The sequence below is a fragment of the Xyrauchen texanus genome, chromosome 20 (assembly GCF_025860055.1).
Source record: "Xyrauchen texanus isolate HMW12.3.18 chromosome 20, RBS_HiC_50CHRs, whole genome shotgun sequence".
NCBI lineage: Eukaryota > Metazoa > Chordata > Actinopteri > Cypriniformes > Catostomidae > Xyrauchen > Xyrauchen texanus.
The window spans coordinates 32803066-32824657 of record NC_068295.1 but is presented as its reverse complement, the minus strand read 5'-3'; the positions used below and the strand labels follow the sequence as shown (position 1 = coordinate 32824657).

At 35.6% G+C, this 21592-nt stretch overlaps 2 protein-coding genes and 1 pseudogene across 4 annotated transcripts in view; 2 read left to right on the top strand and 1 right to left on the bottom strand.

Annotated features, from left to right (window-relative positions):
* The first annotated feature begins 7695 nt into the window (after nt 1-7695).
* Nucleotides 7696-16492, top strand: LOC127660584 (inactive pancreatic lipase-related protein 1-like; annotated as a pseudogene).
* A 1808-nt stretch (nt 16493-18300) lies between these two features.
* gins1 (GINS complex subunit 1 (Psf1 homolog)) lies at nt 18301-20506 on the top strand. The gene is made up of 7 exons (XM_052151372.1): nt 18301-18455; nt 18559-18623; nt 18715-18813; nt 18890-18980; nt 19099-19215; nt 20205-20279; nt 20380-20506. The coding sequence occupies exons 1-7, from the start codon at nt 18381-18383 to the stop codon at nt 20446-20448; spliced, it is 591 nt and encodes a 196-aa protein (XP_052007332.1). The 5' UTR covers nt 18301-18380; the 3' UTR covers nt 20449-20506.
* Nucleotides 20507-21212: 706 nt separating this feature from the next.
* ninl (ninein-like) overlaps nt 21213-21592 on the bottom strand; it is a 39858-nt gene continuing 39478 nt past the window's right edge. For all 3 annotated transcript variants that reach the window (XM_052151369.1, XM_052151371.1, XM_052151370.1), the window contains one exon: nt 21213-21429. In XM_052151369.1, coding sequence (XP_052007329.1) covers nt 21238-21429 — 192 coding nt within the window. In that variant the 3' untranslated portion in view covers nt 21213-21237. The remainder of the gene's footprint in view (nt 21430-21592) is intronic.

Here is a 21592-nt window from a genome sequence, read left to right as displayed (position 1 = left end):
GTCTCCAGTCTCAATAATCCTTGTTTCATGACCTGTTTACACGACTTGGCAAATGATAAGTAAACTTAATGAATGTTTGAAATCTTACTGTTATTGTTCATCAATAATGTTTGACTTTGAAAATGAGAAAAACACTTCTAACATCCCCTTCAAATGATCCAATGTGCTACTGATATGTGCATTTCTTTACGAAGTAAAATAAAACCATTTCACAAGTGCTTGTTTTCAGTAGCAGTGGTTTTGTATGTTGGTTTCAAATCATAGTTACATTTACATTTATGCATTTGGCAGACACTTTTATCCAAAGCGACTTACAGTGCAATTATTACAGGGACAATCCCCCTGGAGCAACCTGGAGTTAAGTGCCTTGCTCAAGGATACAATGGTGGTGACCGTGGGGTTCGAACCAGCGATCTTCTGATTAACAGCCCTGTGTTTTAGCCACTATGCCACCACCACTCATGTTTAGTTCAAATCAAAACTAAATTAGTATAATTTCTGTGAATCACATTTTTTTTACTGAAGCTGTTGGTTTACCAGAACACAACAAAACTACATTTCGGCAAGGGTCCAGGGTATAAACAGGGCAGATTTTAACCAAAATGTTGAACTATATGCCTAAGTTTTACTGCCATTTTTCTGTTTTAGTTTTTTTATTTGCCATTATAAAAAGCCTGTATATACTTATATATATATATATATATACAGTGTGGATACTGAGTGAAAATTTAACTTAATTCAAAGTCCAAGTATCTAGCCAAAAAAATACTTGAGTGAAAGTAAAATGTATTCACATTATTAAGTATTAAGTATTAAAAAGTAAAAAGTAACTTTTGTTTTATAGAATTAAATCAAAAGAGGAGATTGTGTGAGAGAGGATGCTGTTAAATTCGATTGGTTTGTTAAGTCGCCTTCTTACTGTCTCTGTCATATTTCTCCCCCAGTAGCATTCATAACCTGGTCACAAAATCACATTACAATAACTAAATTTTTGCTAAAAGAATTTTATTCCTGGTGGAATTAACAATAGAGGCGCTAAAACAACAATGACTTTTATCCCCTTTCACTCAAATCACCAGAAAAAAGGCAGATTATCAGTTCATAAACACTTACTTTTCACTCTGTTCCTCACATAATGCTATCTTGTGACATATAAACACTTTTACTATAGCGCATGACTAATGTTAACATTTGTATTATATAACCAACTACATTTAGAAGCTTGTTGAAGTGTGATCAAATTGCACTCTAGCTCAACTGATAGTGTGTTGCATATAAAAAGGACCGAGATATGATTCTTGAAGAGTCCGCGAGTCGATGTGTGAGCCGAAAGTTCGGGAGAACATTTCACTCGCTTTTAGTGCCACACAGTGGACATTTCACTTCAGAAATGCCCTGAGAGACGTAATGAACCACATCATTTTATTTATTGCCACAGTCAGGCAAAGAGCACCCAGCCCCTTGAGACAAAAAATTCAAAATAAGATTTGAAGAAAGTTTGTAATGTTGCGTGTTTTGTGAATAGTTTTCTGAGGTTTGCTACCAAACCTGGGTGTTGAGCAGAAGAATGAATTCAATAAAGTTAATAATTAACCTTTACTCCATTATTTTTATTATCATTATCATTACTGGTTTTATAGTTATTATTTCCAACAACAACAATAATAATTCAGCAAATAGGAAATTCATAGATATGATTTAAATATGAAGGCAAGTGTAGAAATAAATGACATGTACACATTTAATTGCAAAAGCCTTTTGTTTATATATATATATATATATATATATATATATATATAAATAATCATATATATATATATATATATATATATATATATATATATATATATATATATATATATTAAAGTTAATGATTATTTTTGAGTTCATAACTGTCAAATCTGTAGAAGTGGCAGGTGTTTAGAAAAACCATCAGTGTTTCTCAGTCGGGCGGTCACATTTGGTCTAGTCACACAAACATTTCAACGTATCCGAAGCTCAAATCAGATCCGAAATTCTGCTTCTGCAGATGGTTGGAACTCAACACAGTAGACTCTGTGACACTTCGTTTGAAAATGACTGACTTCTGATCTGTCATCTGTCATTTATCGGATACTGTGAAAAGGTGGCTTCAGTCCAGTAAGACGAAAGAAAATGATCTGCAAAAATTAAAGTGCATTTCAAGTTTAAATAAAATTGTAAGAAGTAAAAAGTACTATTTTTTCTTTGGAAATGTAATTAAGTAAAAGTACAAGTATTCAGTTTAAATTGCACTCGAGTAAATATAATCCTTAAGTATAATAATTATAAGTATTTTTACTCAATTACTTTACACCCCTGCTTCTTGATCCTTTGCATTAATATAATCCTGACTCTTGTTATTGGATAATATGTGGTAAATAGATGGAGAACAAACACCAAATTATACAATTCACATTAAAACCTTTTAAGAAAATTCCATTGCATCATTTTTAAAACTGTAGCAGATTGTATAAATGGCAACTGCAGCCTGCTTACAGCCCAAATTCCTCTTGTCTAACGAGCTTCCAAAAGACATTATCCCAAGAAACGGCGGCGTTCACAGGTGATAATCTGCCATTACGTGATTAGTCGCGATTCCTATTTGTGGCCTATTAGACAGACTTATAGAAATGGTTTGAGTAACCACATGCACTGAAGCCTGAGGCAGGTGTAAATTCACAGACCACACAACGTCTCACACCCATTTCACTCCTGGGAGGATACAAGGCAAGATAATATCTGCTCCCTTACAATTATTTGTAGTTTCACTCTCCCTCCTGTCTCAACTGAATAGGGATCATTACTGATGTTGCCTTGACGATAACAAAAAACACAAAATTATTTTGCAAACCTTAAGTATACAACAAAAGAACAGTGATGTGTCCTAGTTCAATCATGTGTGGATTACACATACACATATGTTTTATTTAAGTCTGAATTACAGTTCTAATCACTCTAAACCTTTTTGTCCTCAAGATCATGTCTATGCCATAGCCCTTACCCCCAACTGTAATACATTAACAGGTTTAAAATTCCTGAGGTAATCCTAAAGAATAACCTGACAGTTATCTTGCACTCTTCCCCTCAGCCTTTTTACCTTTTATTCCTCTCAGGCTAGGTCTAAGGTGGGGCATTGCCCCCCTAAATATTTCTTGTGCCCACCCCCCTCAGATGATGATCAAGGGAGACCCACCTGGTCAGACAGAGATAGAACCTACACCGATCAGCAACAACATTAAACCACCTGCCTAATATTGTGTAGGCCCCCCTTGTGCCGCATCTCAGTATAGCATTCTGACATGATATTCTTCTCACCACAATTGTAAAGCATTGTTATATGAGTAACCGTAAACTTTGTCAGTTCTAACCAGTCTGGCCATTCTCCGTTGACCTCTCTCATCAACAAGACATTTCCTTCCACAGAACTGACGCTCACTGGATGTTTTTTTTGTGTGTTTAGAACCATTCTAGGTAACTCTAGACTGTTGTGTGTTAAAATCCCAAGAGTTCAGCAGTTACAGAAATACTCAAACCAGCCCATCTAGCATCAACAATCATGCCACGCTCCAAATCAAAGAGATCACATTTCTTCCCCATTCTGATGGTTGATGTGAAAATTAACTGAAGCTCCTGACCCTGGCGAGTCGCATGGTGCCATGCGAGGATTGGAAGTGTTAACCGCGAGCTCTGCGCACTTTGCTAGATTTATTGCTATTTGTTTCATAAACCATTGAGATTCGATACACCCTGATTCTTAACTGTTCTGTGAAGACAATATGTAAATGAATTCAAAATCCTCGGGCTCTGGAGGTATTAAAAGACACATACGTGCTCAAGCTGATACCCCAGACAGGGCCGCAGACCAGGGACACAATTTGGATGGTGCGGTAGGGGAGATCCAGTGTCAACTGCCGAGTATGTTGGCAATGCTGGCGAAGGTCATTGCAGACTTGGAGGATCTTGCTGTTATACGTCGATCGGTTATGACCATGGAGACGAAATTCACTCAGTTGGTTACAAGAATGGGGGACATCGAAAAACGGATTATCTGGAGTCATCGGAGAGGGAATTAGCTGCTAACCCGCTAGCGACCAAGGTGGATTTGCAACGCATTTGGGAAAAACTGGAGGATTTGTAGAATCATAATCGACGAAACAACGTCTGAATTGTAGTAATTCCTGAGCATGAGGAAGGCCGAGACATGGTAAAATTCCTAGACGGGCTCTTCCCGAGTCTGCTTGACATAACAGGCCATAACTGGAAATCAAGCAAGCTCGCAGACTCCCGTCTCAGCGATCCACTGAGATAGACAGGCCCCAATCAATTTTGAATCGATACTAAAGTACTGATGTGGTATCAATAATATCGATCCTCACATAAAAATATAAATTCTGAAGAACATTTTTTTAAACTAGTGATTTTATTATTTAGATAACATGAATATAAATGCATCTCATAAGCTTTAAAGTGGAAAAGAATAATTATTTGGGAAAATTGTTGAATAGCACAGGTACTATTTTTTTCTTCCGCTCATCTTGACGCACAGAAATGCTAAAATACACCAACAGACAGCGCTCACCCTTTCAGTCAGCGCAGAGTTATTCAAACCTAGACGTGACATGTATTATAATGGAATTGTGTGACCATTTTTACAGGCTTATTTAAATTCAGAGGTGTTAAAACATTGATAATGATCTTTAATCCTTGTTAATAAATGATACACTTTTGAAAACTTACCCATGGATTTACTGTAGTAATATTGTACTAACCATGACAGTAGTGACCCATGTTTTCTTACTTTTCGTTTTTTGGAAGTAACCAAGTTTTTGATTCAATTAACCATGATTTTGCTACAGCATTACTGTTTTTAGTAATGGTAACCATATAATGGTTGGTTAAATTTGGTGGTTTTATATGTTGCTTATACTTACAATTTTTAATAGGTAACAAAGAAGCCTAATATGTTTCTGCTTAGGCCTATAAATATATAAAACAATTTAGTAATCATTTAAGTTACTAGTTTTAACCAAAGAATTATATTTATTACAGGTATTGGTATTGGTATCGATATCGTATCGAAAAGAAAATAAGGGTATCGCCCATCCCTATGACAAAGTCTATTACATTAACTCAGATAACCCCTCTGTGCAATTGTGGTGAGAAGAATAGCATCTCAGAATGCGATACTGTGATGGGGGTTGAGGCTGTTTTAGTGACCTACACAAAATTAGGCAGGTGGTTTTAATGTTGTGGCTGATCGGTGTATAGCCCACCCTAAAGTTCAAAATGCCCCCCAAAGATCGCATCCAAGAACACCGGCCCTGATTTGAAGACTCTTAGTTGCAGGTGAGATGCATATTCAAGCTACCTCTGAAGCAAATAGGGCAAAACAAAGACGGGCGATGGCCTAAATGAACTGAAATCACTTCCTAACCCAACATCGATTATTTCTCATGGATTTCAAATAAACTTTGCAAGTCTGAAACAGTTCTACAGTATTCACTCATGAAAACACTATTGTGAAGCTACAGAAGATGCACTTCCTGCAAAACCATTGGAGTCTTTAGAGAAATTTGACCTCACCCATTTGGCCTACAATACAGCAGACACCATTTATAAACCAGCTCTTGCACAGGCATCTCACAGACAAAAATCCCTTGAGGTTATTTTCAAATAGGATTATGTTGGGTTTGAGCACCACTTACTACGTCGCCGTTTAGGTACCTCATCTAGTAAAAATTACAGCCTACGCCTCAATTGTTTTACTTTCATTTAATGAACGTATGTGCGTGTACACCTTCATAACGACAGATTGTTACAATACCAGAGAGATAATTAAGCTATACAACTTTACCCGTTTGGCTTCAATGATATAAACATACTGGCGCCAAATACGAATGAGTCCCATTTTCTAGAATTCCAAATGGTGAGATAATCAATTCGAGAAATTATGAGTGATAAAAGCATAATTTGTTTAGGTATGAGTCAGGAACATCTCTCATAATTATGACGCTCTCGATTTTATTAGCTAATAAACATCTGAAGACTATGTTCAGAGAGAGCGAGTTGGCTTAATGCACTCTGCTGCCATCTACTGGTAATGGTATTTAATGCACCTCTGTGGCACTGTCATTGTCTGGAGGGAGCACTTTTTTATTTTTGTTATTTGTTTATTTTATTTTGATCAAAATAAAATATGCATTTGTAACGACAATTCAAGCAGAATAAATAAACGATAAGCAAAGCACAATACAACAAAGTATGTAATGTCGCAGTTCTTACAAATACAATACAAAGGTAACAAAACGAAAATGAAAACATAAATCCAAAATATAAAATTAAAGATAGAGAAAAAAGGGGGGTCTTTTTATTCATCTCACAAAATAAAATGTTGTATAATTTTGGCACATTTGCAGAGATCAGCTGACCTGATCATTCAACAATATCTCAGGTCTGTCAATTATCATCTAAACTTACTGACTGTGATTATAATATATATCAACTTTTCTGAAATTGATAGAGAAAGATGGTCGATTTATTAAATTATGGATTAAACTTATTTTTTAAAATAGTTTGGAGCTTCAATTTCATAATTTTATAATAATAATAATAATAATAGGCTAATAATAATTATTATTATTATTACCTATACATTACAGTTTCTCATTCATTTAAGATTTTATTTGTTCCACTTCATTTTTAGGCAAATTATGCAGTACGGTTAAAAGTCTCATTTGATTAGATTTTCTCCCAAAGCACAAAACAACAACAAAACAAACACAGTACTTTCCTGTTTGTGACTATATACTGCAAAGCATCCCTGATCCATGAGATCATTGCATGCAATGTCTAGAGTTTGATTTTGAGGCAGTTTGATCAAATAGTTAATAATTTTTAAAAATGCGTGTACGTAGCTTATGAAAAAATTCAGTTTTGTTCAAGGTGATTAAATCAAAAGACTTTGACAACTGTCCAATGAGTGAAAAGATAATATTTGGGGCAAATAGTACCCCTGTTGCATGGACTAAAGGCACCATCAAACACATAGTTTCTTTTAAGTGGAGTGGATTTGATATGAAAAATGTTCAAAGTGGGCTCACATTGACTGATCCAATCACATGGAGGTTAGTTTCTTTATAGAATTCTTGATATGTTATGAAATGCCAAATACAAATAATATTATTATTAATTGTTATTTTTAATAAATATTATCTTAATGTATTACTCAACAAAGCTATATTGTCCCCATTTACACAATATCACTATAATCCCCATGAGGGCCCTTTTATCCTTATTATTTAATGAATTTTAATCAAAAAAACTTCCATTATAATTTTTTTGTTTTCACAGAAAATTATGTTGCTTTATCAATATTCCATAAAAAGAAATGTATTTCTGAACATTTTCAATTTTGATACACTTTGTGACCAGAAAAAATGAAAATTTTCCTTAAACTGGGCCTTTAGATCCGTTATACCCTACATATCAGAATGGGCCACCACCTGCTCAGCCCTCACCTGGGCTTTTCTCACCTCTCAAAGTGGGCCTCACAACTTAAAAGGAGCTCAAACTAATAAAGCTTGGCATCATCGAAGTAGGTGCTTGTTTGGTAATATGTTGACAGTATTTAAGCTTTAGTTGCTTTTGATAGATTAAATAGTTATTTTGTTTCAGATGTGGCTGCTGGAGATTGCAGGACTTGTGAGCTGCTTAGCTGGAGCAGCATACGGTAAGCAACACATGGATCTATAAATGTCTCTCTGACATTTAAGCCACACATAGATCTATTATTGGTCATGTTTATTTTATTAGGTGGTGAGGTATGCTACAGAAACCTGGGATGATTCTCTGATGATGAAAGACCTATCTCCAAGTTACACTGGAGCCCGGAGAAAATCAGCACATGCTTCCTCCTCTTCACACGGGAAAATCCAGTCAACTATCTGGCAAGCAGACGTCTCAAATACTGTCTGTTTTATTAAGACTGTATTCAATTTAAAAATGTTATGTTTGTCTCATCCCTTCCATTCTTAGGAGATTTCAAATAGGCAATTTATTGCAACATCCAATTACAAGCCAACCAGAAACACCAGATTTATGATCCAAGGATATTTAGACAAAGGAGATGAGAACTGGCTTGTTGACATGTGTAAGGTATATGCACTTTTTTCATGGTTCATGTTGGAAAGGGATGGACTGGGAGAAGTGCTTTCAAATCTTTTCATTTAAATGCACTCTTTTGATATACAGCTCATGCTGACAGCTGAAGATGTGAACTGTATATGTGTGGACTGGAAAAATGATGGCAGACACTCAACACACAGGCAGCCAACAACATCAGAGTGGTTGGTGGCCAACATGATCTCAATATTTAAGGCAAGTAGGAACAAGAAATCCTCATGTTTACCCCAGATAAATGTTTGGCTAAACATTGAATGATAAAGTAATACCTAAAAAGTTTTACTAGTTTTTAAACATGTATAATGTAGTCTCACAACAGACACCCTTCATATAAAAACATCTGTCATCGGAGTGGAAATTCACACAGATGGTAAACAGTACATCATTCAAGGTCACAGCTACCATCTCACACACAGCTCACATTAGCTTTATTACACATACTGTTTAGTAAGGTACTACTCTTACAGTAAATAAATAATTAAAACAGTAATTGTTATTTGTTATGTTACATTATGAGAACCTGCCATATATATTATAGCCTTTTCTCTCGTTGTGTTTTCAGGCAATTTTGTTGATGCCATCAATGATTACTTTTTAGTTAAAAGGAGTGCAACAGATTCCGATTATAGTAATTTACTTGAAATTAAGGTAATTAAGTACAATTAATGAATTAAAACAGCCTGATGTCCTGAAAATTATGTGGCAACATTTAGCAAAATGAAATGACATGGTTCATTACATGTATTGCTGCAGTTTGGAGGTCAAATGTCCACTGAGGGGCGCTAAAAGCAAGTTAAATGTTCTCACAAAAAGGTCTTTAAGGTAAATGCTCTTTGGAGTTTAAAATAAACAAAACTGACCTCCCTATACCCTAAACCTTAAACCCTACACCTAAACCGATAGTGACAAATGTGTGGTAAGCTAAACCAATGTCCCTACCCTAAACCCTAAACCTAAACTGATACTGTCATAAAAGCAAATGTGAGATGAAAAACACAACAGCAGAAGCAACCATGTCATTTCATGGCGCTTCTATGATACTTTCAGCTCATGTGCCGACTCACATGCTTTGCTGGACTCTTCTGTGTGCCGTTCATCGTTCAGCTGTGCTACTGTGCAACTTAGTAACTATGAAGTAAGCTTGTAAATATTGTTGGTTATGTAATACAAGCATTAAAATGTACCGCCTTTCAAATGATACATTATAGTAAAAGTGTTTTAATGTTATAAGATAGCATTGTGTAATTGAGCGAATGTAAAACTCACTTTGAAAAATGTAGGTATAGTAATTTGATTCTATGACACCAGGTCACTTAAAAGATAAGATAAGTAACTTAAAAGTAAAGTAACTAGTAATGTGATTACTTTTTGATTAATTAATTTTAGAGAAGTATTTAATCATTTGTAATGGATTACTTTTTTAGCAACTTACCATACACTGTAACTAGATCACTGTCATGCTGGGTCAGAAATGAATGGAGCTTCAGTCAAAAATGCCACAGAAAGTGACAAAAATTTAATTTCAAAATGTTCAATGAATTCCTCATTTTACACATTCAAAAAATGTAACATATTTAATTTATGCCTAGTTATACATATTGTATAATGTATGAGTTGGTTATACTAATTTAATTTTATAGGCACCATTGAAATAATCAGTTTCAGAATTCAATTAATTTCACTGAGTTTTTATATGGATAGTAAAAATATGACCCTGAAAATCAGCTCCAGTAAGAAAATGTTTTCCTTTTATAAAGAAGTTAATATCTGATTCTGCTGTCATGCATATATGTAACAGTGACTTACTGAATCATTTTTACCAACACATCAGGACATCAGTGGGCATGACAGCAGGTTTCTTTTTAAATCAGCTGGAGGGGTGTAGCGGTTGGGGGAGGGGGGAGGGGGGTGACATTGTGGCTCAAGTAGCAACATTTGTGCAATTCCAGCAGGGGTTGAATGGTAGGCCACAGCTGAATCTGTTCTGTTTGATCCAGTCGATGAGAAAGATCGAAGGAGTCAAAGTCACATGGCTGAAGCTCTTTAGACACATGATGGATAACTCATGCTGTGAGAAACCAAGACAAATCCCAGTGACCCTATTCTCTGATCCATCTTCCTCATTTTCATTCATCCTTTCATTCTGCTTATCTCTTTCTCACTCTGTTATTTGTACTCTTGTGCTCTTTTTCAGGTACTTGCGACTTTGTTGCCTGCAACCATCTGAGAGCCTATAAGTACTACAGTGACAGTATCCGAAACCCCAAAGGGTTTATGGGATAACGTTGCTCTAACAAAGACATGTTTGAGTCTGTAAGTGAGATTTTATCTTGGCCTTGACAGTACAAACCAAGCAGAGGATGTTTGTAAGTTGTAAGATAATATATAAGAGTCCTTAGGTTTAAATGTGACTGAGGATTTAAAGGGCTTCCCTTAAACCTTCATCCAAAAGTTATTTACTTGCCCTCTTGTTCCAAACACATATGACTTTCTGTTAACAATTTACACACGTGTACTCTTTTTTTTAAGTGTATAAAGGGGTTCATTAACAACTAATAAATCATAATTGATATACAGTTATAAAAACATGAATAAAAAGGGTGACTTTCATATAATACTTGCCAAATAGTAAGCCTGTTATAAATGCTTAATAAACACATTTATTCAATCTTGTATTAATCAAAAACATAAAAAGGCTTAATTCATGATCTATTTCACAATGCAGAAAAAATTTGATTAAAATAGTGAGATTAAAATGAGGGATTATGTCATTTTGCTACAATCTGCTTTGTGTTTAAATTATCTTTGATAAGTGTTTATAAAGGGGTTCATTAATGACTAATAAGTAATTTACAAATGCATTAACATACGCTCGATTTTATGGAAATATTTGTTCAATTTGTATTTTTTCCAAAATGTTCATAGGTCATAGTGCATTAACTAGCCTAATGTTAATGTACAGCCGTGGTCAAAAGTATTGGCAGTGACATACATTTTGTGTTTTGCAAAGTTTGCTGCTTCAGTATTTGTAGATCATTTTTTCACATGTTTCTATGGTATACTGGAAAACAATGATAAACATTTCTTGAGTTTTAAAGGCTTTTATTGGAAAAAACATTCAATATATGCAAAGAGTCAATATTTACTGTGTTGACCCATGTTCTTCATAACCTCTGGATATCAGCTTCTGAGCCAAATCCTGACTGATGGCGATCCATTCTTACCTTATTAGTGCTCGTAGTTGATCACAATTTGTGGGATTCTGCTTGTCTACTCTCCTTTTGAGGATTGACCACAGGTTCTCTATGGGATTAAGATCCGGGGAGTTGTCTGGCCACGGATCCAAAATTTCAATGTAATGATCACCGAGCCACTTCATTATCACTCTTGTCTTGTGTAGCTCCATCATGCTGGAAAATGCACAGATCATCATCAAATTACTCCTGGATCGTTGGGAGAAGTTGTCCTTGCAGGAAGTTTTGATACCATTCTTCATTCATGGCAGTGATTTTGGGCAGAATTGTGAGAGAGCCCACTCTCTTGGATGAAAAGCAACCCCACACATGGATGGTCTCAGGATGCTTCACTTTTGGCACGACACAGGACTCATGGTAGCGTTCACCTTTTCTTCTCTGGACTATCGATTTTCCAGATATCCCAAACAGTCAGAAGGGGGCTTCATCAGATAAAATATCTTTGCACCAGTCTTCTGCTGTCCAATCCTTGTATTTCCTACAGAATTTCAGTCTGTCCTTGATATTTTTCTTGGAGAGAAGTGGCTTCTTTTCTGCCCTTCTTGACACCAGGCCATTGTCCAAAAGTCTTCGCCTCACTGTGCAGATGCACTCACACCAACCTGCTACCAATATTGAGCAAGCTCTGCACTGGTGGTGACACGATTCCGTAGCTGGCTCCCCAGGAGGAGACTCTGGGATGTCCTGAAGCCTTCTTCACTGCAGTTGAACCTCTCTCCTTGAAGTTCTTGATGATCCGGTAAATGGTTCTTTCAGGTGCAATATTCTTTGCAGCAATTTCCTTGCATGTGAGGCCATTTTGATGCAAAGCGATGATGGCTGCACATCTTTCTTTAGAGGTAACCATTGCGAAACAAGAACACAATGATTGGAAGCAATTCTTTCCTCCTTTTATAGAAATCAGTCTGCTCTTCTAATCCAATCAGAATGATGGAGTGATTTCACCTGACTAGAACTCATTCACACTTTCCCAGGTGCTACTAATATGATTAGTGAAATGATGTTAGCTGGTCATTTGGCGCCAGGGCAAAAAAAACTGTGAAATTTTGGTTTTTATGATTAAGTTTTTTTGGCCAATGAAGCTTTTTGCAATTATTTAAAATGCATCTGATCACTCTGCACAATAATCTAGAAACAATGTGAATCAACACCACAACATCTGAAGCAGAAAAGTTTGCGAAACACAAAATGGATGTCACTGCCAATACTTTTGGCCACGGCTGTATAAACCTTTTCATTTTAAAAATGTAATAATATTTACATATATTGTAGTATATTTTGAAATCAACATTTACGAAAATTAATAAATGCTGTAAAAGTATTGTTCATTGTTAGTTCATGTTAACTAATGTTTAGGAATAGATTAAATTACTGTAACGTCACACCGCTGGAAAATGTGTTTCCGGGTTCTTTCGAGCAGCAGATTTCAATGGTGGAAATAGGCAGCGCTGCAGTTTTAATAATCTTTTAAGCTTTATAGAATGTAATAATGTTTTTTAAAAAGTTATTATATATGGTTTATCTATGGTTTACAGTGAAGAAATTATGTGAGTTCTTTAAAATATATAATTTATATGCGGTTATAACAACATGAAAGAAAGGGGTGACTTTCATGCAATACTTGCAGAATAGTGAGCATGTTATATTTGCTTCATAAATACAGTTATTCATTCTTGTATTAAATCAAAAAATTAAATGACCTAATTCATGATTTATATCACAATGCAGCAAAAATATATTATAATAGTGAGATTAAAATGAGGGATTATGCCATTTTGCTACAGTCTGGTTTGCGTTTAAATGTATTACTGTAATGTCTTGACTAACTTTGTTATCACATTGAGTCTTCTATAGTCCTTTGCAAAAACACTGTTCAGGTCTTCATGTTCATTCATAGCATAGATAATATAATAAAGCATAACCACAAATCATAAATGTTATGTACACATTTCTAAAATTGGGAACTCATAAATAAATCCTTCATATGTGTTCACTTCACACTATGGTACATTTTCATAGGTAATTTACGTTGAATAAGTGCTTTTATTAAGCATTTATAACATGTGAAGTAAAATGTCTCACTATTTCGCAAGTATTGCACAAAAGTCTCTATTTTTATTCATGTTATTATAACAGCATATCAATGATTTATAATGCATTTGTAAATGGCTTATTAGTCATTAATAAACAGCTTTACAAACCCTTAAAATAGGAACATTCATGTAAAGTGTTACCAACTTTCTTCCGTGGAAAACAGGAGTCGTTAAGCAGATTCTTAGCATCTTTTTGTAATGAAAGTGAATGGTGACTAAGGCTGTCAGTCTTTCTCTTCATTTCCGGTTGTGTTCCAGTGAAGAAATCAAACAGGTTTAAAGAAACATGAGAGTGAGTAAATTATTATGATTTTATTTTATTTTTTTGGTGTTCTATCCCTTTAAGCTGGAAGGCAGTTTATAGTAAAAAAAAAAAAAAAAAAACTTGAGAGAACTTTAAATGGGAGTGGTTGAACTGAGAACTTGAAGGACCACCTGTTGTACCACAAGACACTGATATGGCTGTGAACTGTTTCAATGGTTTGGAAGTTGATTTGCTGAGATCGGTCTGGGCAAATGCCCAGTGAACAGGTTTCTGCTGTGGCTGCTGACAGAGGGACCATATCTGCAGCTGTCCCTGTTAATTATACTGTTATCCCCAGTTTGAGAGGCGTCCCAATCAAACTGTGGAGAAGGCACAGAGCATGACTTAATTTGATTCACATTTGATCTCCACAAGGAATGATATTTCCCTTTTTGCTCCTCTCATAAATGCCATTGCGTGTTATTCCTTCATCTAGCTCACAACCATAAACTCTGTTGTTCCCACACTGTAAAGCACGGAGAGTTGCCATCCTTTCCTTTTCAATTTATATTATGCCGATCTAAGATACCTTAGAGATACAGAACAAGACATTTGAGAGATGGGTGGTCTGTTGCAATTGGATTATTATTATGTTACACTGACACATACAATGCCTCAAACAATGCCTCAAACTCCAGATTTGCCTTGTCTGCATGATTGTTGTCTTGTGTAGCCAGAATTTTGACATGTGGTTTAACGTCTGCATTGCAACTTTTTCTGTCCAAGAACCACTCAGGAAGAGACTGGCCAACATGTGAAGCATTTTATGTGCCATTTAGGTGCATGTTCATCTGAAATGGATTATTCCGTAATCAGGGCCATTTCTAGATATAAGCGATATATGCAGCTACTTAGGGCCCCGAGCCACTAGGGGGCCCCGCAAAGCAAAGTCATTTTTGTTTTTAAATAAAATGTTTTTGTATGTAGTTATTTATTGTTATTTATAGCAATTTATTGTTAATTTTCATAGCAATTAATTGGTACATTTTTGAAAAAAAAAATGTATTGTTAATTTTGTTGTTATGTAAACAAGCAGCATACAAGTACAGCTCCTATCTACTTGAATGGGGAAAGATCAAAATCTCCAAAATGGTTGGTCAAAATTACGATCAAAGATCAGCAGTAAAATATGACAATACATTGTGCTTCTTTACATCATATTACGCCAAAAAAAACCCACAATTTTACCAGCTTGGATAGCTAATGCGAATGCATGTTCTCGAGTTGATTGACAGGCAATGTATTTATATAAAATGTGGCTCTTTTACCTGTAAGGCGGGGCTTCCTTTCTACATCCATTGACTGTTCCAGTTTAATAGAAGTGGCCCATCTCTGTTAAATAGTCTTCGGTAGGAGACATTTCAGTGAGCACAGGGGAAGAGGTAGAAAGGTGTTGTTGGCGTTAAAACACAACATTTTCCGACTTAAATTGGAGTGACCAAACGGTAATCATTGGAGTCACATAGGAGCTATTGACATGGGTAGTTTCTAAAGGGTATTTCCAATGAGTTTCCACCAAAAAGTTCCATCCCAGTGTTGCATTTTATGTAAAGATAATCCACAGTTCTATTCCATAAATGGTCCAACAGGGCCCATTAACATTAAATGACTCATACAAACAGGATTCTCATTTAAATTTTTGCTAGTTTTGATAATTGTGGTTGATTATCCCCCCCGGAATCTATGCCCATGGATGAACAGAACTAGGAAAGGAATGCACTGTCATAGATTTAAAAAGGAACTGATAACTGTTTTGTTTACATATTGTTCAGCTTCATACTGTACTTTAAATCTGTATCTGAGGGATGGTGCTTCCCATGGACTGATGGTGAATGTCCTTTCATGGGCCATTGTGCCGACAGATTTACAATGCCTAGTGGTGTAGCAAAGGTCAAATTTTACCTGAACACTGGTGACGCTAAACCATTCTCCCATATGTATCTGATGTCTGGCTGTGTATCTAATAGACCTTCAACATATTTAATAAATGTTAACAACATTTTGTCTCAAGGTTATCGCTGTAAAGTGAGAGTCACAACTGATGGCACCCTCAGCAACTCTGGATACATTAAAGTGCCGTTGTACGGTCCGAGAGAAAACACCTATCAGTACCAAGTACACAAGTATGTGTCCTGTCTCTCCTTCAGAAGTAACGGCAAAATAAATGTAGTTTGTATTAGAGGATTGCCATTTGATTTCCAGAATTGCTTTTATTAAAAATGTTATGCTTCTTTTCTGCTGCAGAGGAACTCTGAAGCCTGGTCAGACCTATGAGGTCTATATTGACACAGTGAAGGATGTAGGTGAAGTGACCCATGTGAAGTTTGTGTGGAATAACTGTGTAATCAACCCTCTACTGCCCAAGTTTGGTGCCACCAAATTTTAAGTGCTCAAGGGGCTAGACATGCCCCCTTTTTGCCACTATATGGCAGAATGTCCTTCATCATTACTTGAACATTCAATCTATACACTACTTTTCTGTCTTCTGAAGTAGTTATAAAAATATGTGTGAGATGAATGTGTAGTAATCAAAATTGTGTGCAAAATTATTTGTTTATTTATTTATTACTTGAAGGTTCCAGTTCTGTGGGAATGAAGTGGTGCATGAGGATATTCTTCAGACGTTGACTCCTTGCTAATTGCAGTAGAATCCTCTTCATGCTAATAAAGTGTTTATTGCATAAAGGAAAACTTATTGTTTTTATCCATCAGCGTGTGGATACTATTCTGTAAGTGTTCAAGGCAACACAAACATATGCTTATGGTTGTAATCCACCTATAAATGTACTACACCAAAACAGACATGTACAGTACACTCATGGACAAGACTGGATTAAATGACATTTTAAACAAATTTGTATATGCTGGATTGTATATTCACACAGTGGTGTGCACATTTAGCTCTCACAATGTTTTCTGTAAACTAATGGCTTGCTAATTACAGTAATTTCAGTGGTATGTGTGGTAGTTGTTTTCCCCCCACCAGACTGCATTGCCTTCTACAGACTGGATGAATTTAAATGTATTAAGTTTAGGTGGACAGTAGATAAATTAGATGTAGATTTTTTCTAAAAAAAAAAAAATTAAAAATGTTCTCAGATTAATCTCTTAATCGTTTTCCATTTGTTCTGTTTATATTTTTGATACACATTCAGGTTTGCTTAATTATTTAAATTAATTATAATATAGTAACAATAATAACAACATTTAATAATAGCCTATATATATAAGATAGAAAATAATGATAAATAAATATTGCAATACAAATTAAATAATACAAATAATAAAATATTGATGGTTATTGAAGATAACACTTTACAATAAGGGTTTATTTGTTACCATTTTTCATGTCCCTTGTCACCAGGTATCATGGACTAACAACAAACAATATTCTAGACTTTATGGAAATATTTTTTCAATTTGTATTTTTTCCAAAATGTGTTTTAAATTTATGTTCATAGGTCATAGTGCATTAACTAGCCTAAAATATAGTATAGTATAAAACTTTTCATTTTAAATATGTTATTATATTTACATATATTGTAGTATATTTTGAAATCATAATTTACGAAGATAAATAAATGATGATAATAATATTCGTACTTCTTTATGATCATATTCCATATCAAAATTTAATAAAAGCCGTTTCGATTGAACAATATAATTTACTGCATTCAAAATAAATGCAAAGACATCATTTTCACAGCAGGACATTATTTGTATTCACTTATCCTTTCACAAACAGTAGTCCGTGTTCTGCGGTGGTGGAGATGGGATCTGTTCCTCCTGTTATAGTATATTGTGGTATTGATCATCTAATCGTTAGATCATATTTTACCTCATATTTGTGACGGCGACAGCACTTTGGAAATGGAAAAAAAAAGCAGTTTGCAATCAGTTTACGTGATTTCTTCATAAAAAAAAAGTTGATATCAACCAACAGCTGTTGCGGGTCGTGTCTAATAGAGCAGACGTGATAATTACAATGACCCTTAAAATATCATAATTTATGTAAAATCCTGTGTTTTTCCTGATGCAACGATCTGGTGGAAATTTAAAGAGGCCCCATTCTCCAATAATCTGTGTAAAACTGGGTGTTCCAACCCCACAAACAGCACTTTTACATGCAGTTTCAACACAATTTGACCGAAGCATAGACAGCGTTTCTTTTCTGGGCAACAAAAAACCCGGCAGGTGCGGGGCAGAGCGTTTGTTTATAAAGAGTAGCTTCATCTAAAACAACATTTCTTTAAGGTGACACTATTTTTCTTTAGTTAAGAAAAACAATTGTCAATTGGTTTTTTTTAAATATATGTTTCTATGTGCGGCTACAACAATATGCATACGTATATTTGCAAAGTGGGTCAATGCTGAAAATGTCCTATCTGACTCTCCGTAGTATGGGAAGCTCACGTGATCATAACACAAATTTACCGCGAAAATCCACCTCAAGCGTCGACTTGACATTTGTTAGCACAGACTGCATCGTTACAATATTGACATTTTTGACTTTTAAACACATATATAATGTTTTGCGAAAAGGCAGTCGAGCTCATCAGAGAACTTCATCGGATGGGCGACGGTCAATTACCCGCGTTTAACGTAAGTAAAGCCCTGCACTTTTAAACAGTTACAATAAACATATGGGTAACGTTGATTTCTGTAACGTATCAATTTAAGGCCAGTTTCTCTTCGTTTCCAACAGGAAGATGGTATTCGACAAGTTCTGGAGGAGATGAAAGCTCTGTATGAACATAATCAGAGTGATGTGTAAGTGTCTGTGAGAAGTAAACAATTGGGTGCGCCCGCCTCTATTGTGTGTTTAATTTATAAAGCATGGTTGTGGTTTGATTTCTTGAAGGAATGAAGCAAAATCAGAGGGCAAGAGTGAGCTGATTCCAAGCATCAAGTTTCGCCACTGCTGCCTGCTTAGGAACCAGCGCTGTATAGCCGCATACCTGTAAGTCGTTCACTGTAGTTTACTGATATTCACCCTGTACACGCATTCAAACAGCCGTTTCTTCTTCTCCCCACAGTTATGATCGCCTCCTACGAATCCGTGCTCTCAGATGGGAGTATGGGAGTGTACTGCCCACAACCATTAGATTTCATATGTGTGCTGAAGAGGTGGGGATTCATTTAGTGTGTAAAATGAATGTTCATTGTGACGCATTCAATTGTTATGTATATTCAATTCAATAGCACTGAACTGATGTGTGTAATCCGATCTATAAATCACATGCAGATGGAGTGGTTTAATCAGTACAAAAAGTCCCTGGCAACTTACATGAGGTCACTTGGGGGAGAGGAAGGCTTGGACATAACACAAGATACGAAGCCCCCTAAAAGTTTATACATTGAGGTGAGTGATCTGAAAACTAATGGAAGTGTGAAATAAATGCTCAGGAGCATGTCTAAATCTCCCATGGAATCACAAAATACACACACACACACACACACAGAGCACTTAATTAGGAACACTATGGTCCAAATAAAGTGCCCAACATGGTCTGCTGTTGTAGCCCAACCAAGGTTTGATGTGTTTTTTTTAAATGATATTTTGCTCACTACAATCGTACTGAGCGGCTATTTGAGTTACCATAGCCTTTCTGTCAGCTCAGACTAGTCTGGCCATTTTCCGTTGACCTCATCAACAAGGCATATCTGGCCGCAGAATATTTCACTGGATATTTTTTGTTTTTGGCACCATTCGGAGTAAATTCTAGAGACTGTTGTACGTGAAAATCCCAGGAGATCAGCATTTGCAGAAATACTCAAACCAGCCTGTCTGACACTAACAATCGTGCCACATCGAAATCACGATTTTCCCCATTCTGATGGTTGATGTGAACATGAACTGAAGCTCCTGACCTGTATCTGCACGATTTTATGTATTGCCCTGCTGCCACACGATTGGCTGATTAGATAATTGCATGAATAATTTGGTGAACCTAATGAAGTGCTCAGTGATTGTGTTTGACACATTTTTGTAAGATTCACACAGTCATTAATATTTTGCTTGTATAAAATCAAGTATAAGATTGTTGCATTGCGCTATAATTTTCATGACAAGAAAATGTCCTCGTCAAATTCCCATTAGTGTAATAGGAAAATGTTGTTTAAGTATTTTTATACTTTTGCAGTTTGTTTTGCTGCCTTCAAATTTTAAATAATTTTATGACTTAGCTTTTTACTTTACGTCTAGACACATTACAATAATGAGAATTTGTGCAAAATGTGCTTCTTTCTGAAGCATTTAATATATATATTTAACCTCAATTGTGACTTGTTTCTGTGTAATTAAATGGGAACATTATCAGGGTTGATGTAGCTTTTCATTCCTTTGTTTAGGTGCGTTGTCTAAAAGACCATGGAGAATTTGAAATAGATGATGGCACTGTTATTCTCCTGAAGAAAAATAGCCAGGTAATTATATTCTTTAAAGAATGTATAAATTAGCCTAGATGGGTTTTTTTTTCTACTCTGCTAAATTAATTCCACCCTTTATTTCTTCTCTACTTCACAGCACTTTTTGCCCAGATGGAAATGTGAGCAGCTTATCCGGCAGGGTGTATTAGAGCATGTCATTTCCTAAGAAAAAGATGTCCTTGTCCTCTTTCTTTTCTTGCAGTTATCTGATTTAGATGTAATTATCTGATTAATCAATCAGAATGCATACAGAGAGCAATGCTTGTGTACACAGGTAAAACTTCTGTACAGTAATTAGTGGATACATGATGCATTTACAACTCAGTGGTGTCATGCTTTATTCTCCCAATGATTAGCCAGCTCGTATAAACAAGGTGTACAAAAGAGGCAATTCTTGCAACACTTTGATATAAATTATAAGTGTACATTAGTGCATCATGATTGATAATGTGCAATTTCAAGAGAGCATTTGTATCAAAACTGTACATTGTAGGAATACTGTGCTTTTGGTTATTGCACCTAAACAGGCATTAAAATGTAAAAAGAATGGTTCTGTTTTTACCAAATAGCCTGACGTGATCCAACAGTTAACACCTGCAGTTCGTACCCTATGTCACGGTTAACGCAAAGAGCAAATGGACTTAGAAATGTAACGTCCTTGACAATCAAAACTAATCGTATTTCAAAGATTTTGTTCTTTGCTATTCGTTTGCCTCTGAAGAGACCATAACACGTAAATGAACTTACAATTTGTCATTTGGTACTGTTGAAGGTAGCACATGATTGAAGTAAAACATGTAAATGCAAGAATGCATTATTTGCACCTGCAGTTCAAAACAAAGATTGCTTACTGCTTTTACAAAAACACTTATTTTGCACCAAAACACAAAAGTGCCCTAGGGTGGGTCTTTTGCAGTCCAGTACAACAGGTAAAGGCTTGTAGAAGGAAACTGCTCTAAGCAGTGAGGGATGCTGGGGCAATTTTGCGCAGCAGTTTATTAAGGGCAATCACTTTCTCCTCCAGGCGGAAGGATTTCATCTCTGCACTTTTCTGCCTTTGCTCGGTCACCTGTAGTGCCTTCATGAGCTGAGAGTTCTCCACATAGAGGTCCTTCAGCAGTACATCTGACTTGGTATTTTTGGCCAGCTATTGGGAACATAAAATAGATTAAGTCAAAGTGGGAAGATTGCAGTACTAGGCAAAATAAATGCCATTTGGAACAGCATATGAACATACTACTACATTTCTACATACTGTACTCATTTTCTTCTTAGGAAAATAGATTTTTAATAATAAAATGTACAAACTT